Source organism: Ursus arctos, unplaced genomic scaffold, assembly GCF_023065955.2.
Source record: "Ursus arctos isolate Adak ecotype North America unplaced genomic scaffold, UrsArc2.0 scaffold_14, whole genome shotgun sequence".
Lineage (NCBI taxonomy): Eukaryota > Metazoa > Chordata > Mammalia > Carnivora > Ursidae > Ursus > Ursus arctos.
The window spans coordinates 9285067-9295519 of record NW_026622808.1 but is presented as its reverse complement, the minus strand read 5'-3'; the positions used below and the strand labels follow the sequence as shown (position 1 = coordinate 9295519).

The 10453-nt window shown below is 51.9% G+C and overlaps 1 protein-coding gene across 1 annotated transcript; it reads right to left on the bottom strand.

Annotated features, from left to right (window-relative positions):
- Positions 1–670: 670 nt before the first annotated feature.
- KRBA2 (KRAB-A domain containing 2) lies at positions 671–10216 on the bottom strand. Its single transcript, XM_057311327.1, is given in 4 exon segments — positions 671–6484; positions 7080–7226; positions 7229–7877; positions 9396–10216. Coding segments are annotated over 3 exon segments (1470 nt in total). The 5' UTR covers positions 7302–7877; positions 9396–10216; the 3' UTR covers positions 671–5234.
- Between the last annotated feature and the right edge of the window lie 237 nt (positions 10217–10453).

Below are 10453 nucleotides of genomic sequence, written 5' to 3'. Positions count from 1 at the left end.
ACACACAGGAGAAAAGCTTCATGACATTGGTCTTGGCAGTGATTTTTTGGGTAGGACACGAAAAGCACAGATAACAAAAGCGAAAAGAGACAAGCGGGCCTACATCAAACTAAAAAGGGTCTGCACAGCGAAGCTCAGAGAGTGAAAGGCAGACTCTGGAACGGGAGAAAATATTTGCAGACCATTTATCTGATAAAGGGTTGATATCCAAGAAATATAAGGAGTTCCTTCAACTCAAAGCAAAAAAAAAAAAAACAAAAAAAAACAAAAAAAAAAACCCCAAAACAAAAATAAAACCAAAAAAAAAACCCCACCACCACCACCACCAAAAACCCCAAACAACCCAATTGAAAAATAGGCCAAGGACTTGAACAGACATTTCTCCGAAGAAGACATACAAATGGTCAATAGGTACGTGACAAGAGGCCCAACATCATTAGTCATCGGGGAAATGCAAATGAAAGCCACAATGAGATACCACGTCGCACCTGTTAGGAATGTTATTATCAATAAAACCCAAAAGGTAACAAGTGTTGGCGAGAACATGGGGAAATGGGACCTCTGCCATACTGTTGGCGGAAATGCTGAACGGTGTGGCCACCATGGAAAACAGTGTGGAGGGTCCTAAAAAAATTCAATACAGATATATCATATAATCCAGCAACCCCACTTTTTTTTTTTTTTTAAGATTTTTATTTATTTATGTGACAGAGATAGAGACAGCCAGCGAGAGAGGGAACACAAGCACGGGGAGTAGAAGAGGAAGAAGCAGGCTCATAGCAGAGGAGCCTGATGTGGGGCTCAAACCCATAACGCTGGGATCACGCCTTGAGCCGAAGGCAGACGCTTAACCACTGTGCCACCCAGGCACCCCTCAGCAACCCCACTCTTAACACTTTTACCCAAGAGCTGAAATCAGGATCTTGAAAAGATATTTGCACTCCTACGTTCACTGCAGCATTATTCACGACAGCCAAGACGTGGAAGTGACTCACGTGTCCATCGAGGGATGGAGGAATGAAGAAAGTGTGCTCTGTGCCCACAATGGTTTATTCTGCCTCAAAAAAGGAAACCCTGCTACGTGTGGCCACATGGGTGAACCTTGAGGGCGTTATGTGAATAAAGCAGTCACACAGGACAAATATTGCAGGATTCCGCTCTAATGAGGAATCCGAAACAGTCGAGAGAAGCGGACGGCAGAATGGTGGTTGCCAGGGATTAGGGGGAGGGGAAATGGGGGACTGCTTTTCAAGGGGTGTAAAGTTTCAGTTATGCAAGATGATTATATTCTGGACATCTGGACATTTTGCCTACAGTTAACAATAGCGTATTGTATACTTAAAAAGTTGTTAAGAGGGTAGATCTCATGTGAGATGTTCTTACCTCCCCCAACACACAAGCAGGAAAATCTCCCCCCAAAATCCCCTAAAAACCCAGATAGAAAAGCAGAAGTGTATTTGGGGACCAGAATAGCTCTTTCCACTGCACTTCTGAACTCCGAGGGTCGGCGAATGGCCGCGGTGCACTCAACCTTGAGGGCGACGTTCCCTCTCTCCGACAGATGTGGAAGTAGATCCCATTCTGCACCATAAAACTAAGCCGAATGATCCAGAAGGACAAGGTATTAAGATCTTAGCATCAATTTGCTTCTGTGTAAAACGAAGATTTGCGTGAACCTCTGCAACCAGTACCGATTTTTTGTGTTTTGTTCTCTGTTGCTATTTAAACAGTGGGCTGTGTTAAGTCTTCCAAGACTTTAGAAATTGTCGCTACACCTTGTAAAAATTACCTCTGGAAAAAAAACCTGTCCTTCTGATTGCCTGCGGCTCTGGGTTGAACCGTATCCCCCAGCTCCACCCCTCCAAAAAAAGAGGCTGAAGCTGTCCCTCCCAGTACTTTTGAAAGTGACCTTATTGCCAAGTAAGGATGCAGACGATCAAGCTAAAATGACATCGCTAGGGTGGGCCCTAATCTAACACGATGGGGTCCTCATTGGAAGGGGACCCTTGGACACGGAGACAGACACACACACAGGTGCGAAGGCATGGGGAGAATGTCACCTGCACGCCCAGGGACACTTGAGGCTACCAGAAGACAGGAGAGGCACCGAAGTCTCCCCAGAGCCCCGGCAAGGACCCAACACTGTGGACACCTTGATCTCAGACTTCTGGCTTCCAGAACTGTGACACGATACACTTCTGTTGTTTTGGCCCCCCAGTTTGTTCGGGGCAGCCCTGGGAAACTAACAGAGCTGTCTTGAAAATAAGGTAGCAATCGGTTTATCTCTGTATCAGTAGGGTTTGTTCAATCAGGACAGGATCACCAGGCACGTGCTGCTTCTTCCACGCGCACAATGGAAGACATGAAGATTCTCAAATAACTTGGGTCTGTTTCCTTGAAACGGACAGCCCCAATCTGACAAGCCCAGGGTTCCTCGATCACAGCACAGCTGCACACAGGCACGTGAAGCATTAATTCCCCATTTCTCTTTCTTCCGTGGTTAGCCTCTGCTCGCTCTCTATTGGCTGCTCTGTTCATTACTCATTCGTAAGCATCCTTTTAAAAATTAGGATGGTTTTAGGTGTTGCCAATGTTTTCTCCCAATGTCACTTATCTTTGTTCTCTTTGTGAACGGCGGTATTTCCCACGGATATCTGAAATTTTCAGGAGGGCAAGTATATCAGCTTTTTCTTTTATGGCTTTTGAATTTCATGTAGGGCTCAGGAAGGCTTTTTCCATTCCAAGATCACGACAATCCCCCATTTCTCCCCCAATATCTTTACAGTTCCGTTTCTTGTTTAGGAATCAGATGTCATGTGTTCTTGACCGAGAGCTAATTAGCTGACTAAAACCACCCCTCCCGCTGATGTGGAATGCCACTTGCATCATAAATTCTTAAAGATAACAGCGGTCGGTTTCTGGCCGTGGTTCACATTCTCATTTCACGCGCCTGTCTTCAGCCACGGGCCACAGAAATGCACGAGCACGTATGCTGCGTGGCCAGAGGGTGGCCGCCCGGAGGACGCATGCGCAGACTGCCCCCTGGGGGCTACCGCCGAGCTCCAGTCCTTTGCTGCGGGCCTGGTGTGGCCGGACGGCCCAAGTTTTCAAGAGGTGTATATGAAACCTCGTTTTGAGAACGACGGCAATGATCTGAGTTTCTCACGCAAACTACATTCGCAAACCGGAAGCATCTGGCGGTGCCCCAGGAGCCTTTGCTCCAGATGCGCAAACGCAGAGCGAGGCCGCACCGGGTCTCCGTGTCCACCCCTAACTCGCTCCCACCACCAGTAGCAAGAAGTGAAAGGGGAAGGGAGGGCGGCGACGCAGCAGCTCGGGAAACCTGGGTTATCTGTAGCCCCTCCCCGGGGAAGGCAGGGACGCTGCGCCTCATCTCACCTCTCCCCTGCACGGGTCGGGGATGCGGTTCCCGGTTTGCCCGGCCACCAGGAGGTGGTAGGTCAGCATGAGGGTCGGTAACATGGGTCGAGCCGGGCCTCCCAGGCCCTGCCAGGGAGAGTGACAAAGGAGCAATGCAGAGTGAGGTCCCAGCCAAGGATGGAGCAAGATTTTGGCCCCCCGAAACACGCTGGAAGGTGCTATTACCTCCTTTCTAATAACAATCATGTAGCCTCCCTGTAACACTGTTTAACCAGCAAAGGAAGGGCAGAGGCCCCCAGCTTTCACGTGGGGGACGGGCTCCGCTGGTAGCAAGGACAACTAACTTCGGTGTGTAGACAAAGTCCCTTCACACATTCTCTCACTGGCTCGCACAACAGCCCTGTGAGGCAGGCAGCGTCTCCCCTTCCGTAGGTAGGGGTACGTAGTGCCCCGTATGGAGGAGGAAACCTGCTCGAGGGGCGATCAGAATGGGCTTTGGATGGCTCCAGGATATGCGGGGAGGGTGCGTGGAGAACAAAGACCAGGCCCTCCCCTTTCCTGCGTCCATCTCTGCAGAACCATTCGTTTCCACGACAAATCCTCACCGAACCCCTCTGATGGCTTGGCATCGTCTAGGCCGTGGGAACACGACCGTACCCAGGGCATCATCCTTCTCCTTGGCCAGGTCTGTTCTCCTCACCCTGAACCATGACCCAGACAGGCCCCTGCTCTAGTCGTCTCTGGCCGGAGCAGGGACCTCTGGCCCATGTTTGCCCTGTGCTCCAGAGTCCCTGGCGACTGGTCATTTCCTGGAACGTACTGAGCTCTTCCAGAAAGACGTGCTTTTCTATTCTTGAGGCAGAGACACCTGGCAGACTCAGACCCAAATCCCAGGCATGTCTTAATTCTGGCCAACTTTTAAAGTCTGTTCCAGGCAGGTCAGACCATTCCCTGTGCGTGCCATTCTGAGAGCAGGGATGGTACCTGCGGCTCTTCTTGAGGCAGGAAATAGAGCGCAGGCGCGGAGGGGGCCAGTCTCCAAGCTATGTCAGATCAACCTCTTCTCGCTACCTGTACTTCGTCTCCATCTTTTCCTCTGATGCCCCCGCGTTTTGGGATATTGTCTGAGGATTTGGCAGAAGGAATACGTACCAGATACATGGAGGGCATAAGCACCAGCTTACACACTGAAGACCCCATGAGTTCACGTTCTGCAGGCAAACATACTCCTCTACTGACTACAGTTGGTAGACTGTGTCCCCCAGATACACCCAAGGACAAACCCCCAATACCTGCCGATCTGACCTCACTTGGAAAAAAGGTCTTTGCAAATACAGTTAAGGGGGGGCTCTTGAGATGAGATCATCCTCGACTGGGGTGGGCCTTAAATCCAATGACGTGGATCGGGTATCCAATGATGTCCTTCTAAGAGACGGAAAAGGAGAACGCACACAGAGACAGAGGGGAGAAGGCCACGTGGAGACCCACAGAAAGACGAGGCAGAGACTGGACGTGTACCAGCCAAGGATTGCCAGCAGCCACCAGAGAGAGGAGAGAGGCACGGAATGGATTCTTCCTCAGAGCCTCCAGAAGGAGCGAACCCTGCTGACACCCCGATTCTGAACTTTTGGTCTCTGGAACGACGAGAGAATAAATTCCTGCTGTTCTGGGCTGCCAAGGTTTGTCACGGTGGCCCCAGGTCACAGACCCGACCCGGTTATCCCCTTCGAGCAAGGACCGGCATGGACAGTTTGAGCGACGGGAGAGTGCAGCTTTGTGCTCCTTTCCCCAGGGAATTTTGGGAGCCGTACGGACCCACAGATGCCGTGGGTACCCACTCGGCAGGTGCCCGGTCACCAGCAGAAGAGACCTGGGGCCCCCTGTGAGGTGCAGGGCTCTGCAGCTTCCGGAGCGGGGGGATCGAGGTCCTCATCCATGTCGGATCTGTCCGCTCCGACCTCAGCCCTTTCTTCCTGCCTGACCCAAAGGCTACTTTCTAGTTGTTCTTCAGCAATTTCCAGCTCTTCCTCTGTTTGTAAGACGGCCACGGTTTCCCGGGGTAAGTGTGAGGAATACAGCCCGAGTTTGGCCTTAAAACCAAACATCGCTTCGAATGGGCTTCGCTGCAAGGACACGTCGAACAGCTGATTCCTCACCATCTGCATGAATCCCAGGCCTTGGGCCCAGCGACGTGAGCGGTGACTCTGCATCCAGGCATTTATCATGCTCTTGACGTCATGGCTGGCTTGCTCCAGGGAGCCCGGGCCCTGGCCAGGGCGCTGCTGACCACCGACAATCTTTAGGTCCGGCCATACCTCATTGAGCTGGTGAATAACCTGGTTTGTGAACTCCACGCCGCTGCCTGAGTCTAACACGCTAGGTGTCCCGAGAATTGTGAAAATGTCCAATAGGACACTGACCACCTCACGCGCCCGCTTGGCTTTTAACGGCCGTAACATGATAAACTTGGTCAAGCGGTCCTGGTAATATAAAATAAACCTGAACTCACCATCGGCGTTGGACTGCATGTCAAGTACTTCCACTTGGCATCTGGAGTCAATGTCCTTAATGGGCCTGGGGGCGAGACCTCTCTTGGGTACCGGGTTCTTCTGGTGGCACTGTTTACAGAGTGTCAGATACAAGACAATGACCTCTTTGGTGACATTCCCGTATTTTCCTTGTAGCTCCTTGAGCATGCGTGTCCGCCCGCCGTGTCCAATACTGAGATGCGTGTCGTGGAGAATATCAAACAATTCCTCCTTATGCACGTAATACCGAACGCGGTCCCGTTCTCCGTGCGTCGCCTCTATTAGTTTCTCTGTGCCTTGCACGGAGATCACGTCGTATCTTGCTGCGCGGCGGTAGTCACGTGAGGACTTCTTCCCCTTTTCCTTAGCTTCTTTGACTTCCTTTATCGTTTGGAAGTACTTTTCTTTGGAAAATACCTTGCTGTTGTAACTTTTGCTTTCTACTAACTTCGTCACACTTATAAGAAACTTTTCTCTCATGGTACGTATCTCCATTTCCGTATCACTTGTACTGGAAACACCGGGAGGGTCATTTGCAGCTTTCTGGGGCATCACGGAGAACTGTAAGAAGGAGCCTAAGAGAGCGAGCGAGAAAACAAAGTTAAAATCACCGCTATTCCCTCTGGGAGACTCTCCCTCCAAAGTTCCTCATTCTTCCATGGGATTTCTGAAGACTACTGCACAGAAGAAAGATAACATAGTATAAAACAGTAACAGAATAAAGCAGCTAGAAAGCCAACTGAGGCCGCTCAAAACCTGATCATGTCAAAAGAATTTTAAGTCAGTAAGATATACAGAAATGTGTAGTAATTTTAGACTTTAGGCAAACAGAATAAAGTAACCTGTTAGCTCATGAAACAGAACCGAATTAACCTGTCTTTATTAATTGTACAGGAGAGAGGATACATGGAAATGCTTAATTGTTGCAATCATACACACGGGAGAATGTTGCCGGAAGGCACCACATGAGAACAGCAAACTCTGAGCCTGAAGTTAGCACCAGGGAGGGCTTTTCAGCCTTCCTACAATCAATGTAATCAATTTCTCGAGGCTGAAGAGTCTGTCCTCATTTTAGCAGAATCAAGGAGAAAGTGGTGGGAAATTTCCGAATGGTAGTTTTCCCCTGTTGACGGTACAAGGGTTTAGTGAAGGAAGATTCTGAGTCCTTACCCTGAGGGGCCACGTTCTCGTAACTGTCCAGCATTGTGTCCCTGCAGCGGGCCTTCCCAGAGACTTTCAAACGCTTCCAATCTTTGGTCAGGTCCTCAAACGTCGCTACCTCTTGAAATGACGCCAGCTGCTGCCACAGGGACCATTCTTGGGGCCTGGGCTAAGGAGTGGCTGCAGCAGGACTGGGGGAGAGACAGCGGAGGGTACCAGGAATGAAGGCATGCCAGTGTAAATGACTCGGAATGTGAGTCCTGTGATTATTATAAGATAACAGAAGTAAAGATGTGGTCTCCTATCCAAGCAGGTGAGTCCAGCTTCGTGGGCGAGGAAAACAAGTTCTGCCCTCCTGGGAGGTCTGGAGGCCTAGACTGTTTTGACACTGCCTGAGCTGAGGCCCACATAGTTCCAGAACAAAGCAGAGAGTCCAGGAACAAAGCAGGGTACTCCAAGACTGGGAGACCCCTTCCGGTACAGGCTTGATGGCTCTGAAGAGAGGCAGGGTCTGTTTCCAAAAGTGGAAAAAGTCAACCTGTGTGTGTGTACAGAGAGATTTGTCAGGAGATTACCACGCCAAAAAGAGGGAGGCCAAATGGTCCACACTCCACCAAGACCGGAGAATTCCTCAGGGAGACAACTTGACCATCAACTGAGGTTCCTTAGAACCACTCCAGGTTGTGGGAGGGTGATGCGACCACGGGAAGAGTTCACGTGATGATAACAGGATAACAACGATTGGAGGAAGGCAAGATCGCTGGGATCCCAGCCATCAGATGCAGAGCCGAGGGGCAGGGCAGAACCCTGAAAAGCACAGAAAGAGGAAAAGGTTTCAAAGCTCTGAGCGAGAGTCTTAGGTAAGCTGAGGTCCCGAAGGTTCTCCACTAAAAAGGCTTCAAACTCCCGTGCTCGGCATCACCGGTTGACCACCGACATTCCTGATTCTAAGACACTGCTGATTATAAAACCACTGACTTACCGATGACTTTCTCTAGAAGGGAAAAAACAGAGAACCTACATTAAACGACACATCCAGAGTAACATACACGGAAGACATACATTTTAGCGTTGAAGAAATAGAACGTTTGCAAGTGCTGTTTAAGTCTGCTCCAGTTCCTCTGTACAGACGGACATTTTAAAGGCTCCGAGGGGGCACCTGGGTGGCTCAGTTGGTTAAGCATCTGACTCTTGGTTTTGAGCTCAGGTCATGATCTCAGGGCCCACGTGAGGCTCCATGCTCAGCACAGAGTCTGCTTAAGATTCTCTCCCTCTGCCCCTCCTGCTCCCAAGCACCCTCTCTCACCAATAAATAAATCTTAAAAAAATAATAATAAAGGCTCTGAGAAGTTCTGCAGTAAATAAACCAGTTTGTTTCATCTACTAGTTATATTTATTTATTTATTTATTTATAAGATTTATTTATTTAATATAGACAGAGACTGCATGCGCACAAGCAGGGGGAGTGGCAGGCAGAGGGAGAAGCAGGCTCTCCGCTGAGCAGGGAGCCTGATGTGGGGCTGGATCCCAGGACCCCGGGATCATGACTTGAGCTAAAGGTAGATGCTTAACTGACTGAGCTACCCAGACGCCCCTACCAGTCACATTTAATCACTGACAATGGCACTTTGTCTCTAAAGGAATATGTTATCATCCCCTAGCCCGAGTGGTCCTCAGAAGAGACCTGAAACCACAAGATATTCACTGAGATTCAGGAAAGCACCTTCGAGACTCCTCCCTGAAACCAGCATCTCTGAGTGGCTGCCCTGGCTCCTATTTCAGGCCCTTCAGGGGACTGCAAAGGAAGGACAAGCCTCGCCTCCATCCTATAAAAGAACGAAGACAGGTTGGAAATAATTTATAATCAAAAGATGCAAAATCTCAGTCTTTAATATGAGATATAGTCCTCACACTATGCTGGGAAAAGCCACGTTTGGCTAACAGACCTGTTTTGGTTAGTCCCTCGGTGTTTGTTTTTTGAGAAATGACAATGATTTACCTATAGGTACAGATGGGGGGATTTCACTCATCCGACCTTCTTGGAAAATGGGAAGATCTGGCCACCTGGGAGCTTTGCTGCTTGGCAACAACTAGCTGCCGCTTCAGTTAAAGAGCCTGCACTCTCCTGTTTCCCAGCGTCCCCAGGCGCCCTACTAACTTGTCCACCTTATCTGCCCATCCCTGTGGTTATCTGGGTTTTCAACACCTGTTCCACAGCAGCATGCAAAGACTGTGCTGAGCTTCCTGGTGCAATCTGTGACAGCGGGGTAACGGAGAAATGACCTTGGTTAGAGAAAACTGGAACCGGCTCCCGTCCTCACCCACCTGTGAGTCTTTGCTTTGGCGTCCCACACCTGGAAGGTTCTGCCATTGATCTTGGGAATCCCGCCCAGCTCAACTCAGCTGCCTTCCTGACGCATTCAGCGACTCCAGCCGGTTGCCACCTCTCCCTCCTCGGTAGGGCCCGGGCTCTGGAGCACTTTATTTTCTGCATTTGTAGTTGACCGGTTCTGGTGTACACAACCCAGCAAGTAGGGGCTGAGCCACCTCCCTGGCGGCATTCCCTCTGAGCGCCAAGGGACTCAGAGCAGAGATAGAATGCTCAGAGCACGTCTGGCAGACACTTCCCGTACAGGTGCAGCGGCGAGGCCGCGCACCGGGAGCGCTGAGTCGGGTGCCTTGGGAATTCCATTTCCGACTCTACCACTACTGTGTGCCTGCCTCGGGCAGAGTTACTGGGGCGTCGGCTCCCTCGGCCACAACACGGGGAGGTACCGTTTTCCTGATGCAGACGCGGAGCTTCCCCGCACTTCCCGACAGACAGCCCGCCCGCTCCTGGGGACTTGCTGCGGGCGCCACACCCCCTGCGTGGCCTTCCTCCCTGCACCCCCGCGGGCTGGGCGCCCCCCACTCCGGGCCCGCCCGCACCCCTGCCCCGCCCGCCGATCGCCGCCCCCTACCCCCGCGAGGGCGGCCAGCTAGGGGCTGAACCAATGAGCGAGGCCGGGGAGAGGCGGGGAGGGCCGGCGACCCCCGAACTCGGCCGGTCGGCAGGGGGATAAGCCGGGGACCGCGGCGTTCCCCCGACCCGGGCGCGAAACCAGCCGCCGCCACACCTCCCGCCCCCGCCGGCGCCGCCGGCCCACGGGCCGCTCGCACCGGAAGCCGCTCCGCGCCGGCCGGAAGCCCCGCCCCCGACGGCCGCCCAGCATCCTTTCCACGCTCTGGACCGGGTCCCGCGAGGGTCCTGCGCCGCCTGTCGTTTGGCGGTCGCTGGGGCTGGTCTCCCTGCGGCCGGCCTGCGCGGGACCTCGGCAGAGCGAGCCACCGACCCCGGTCCCCCGAGGCAGGACCGGTGTTTCCCCACGTTGTTGCGAAGCCTG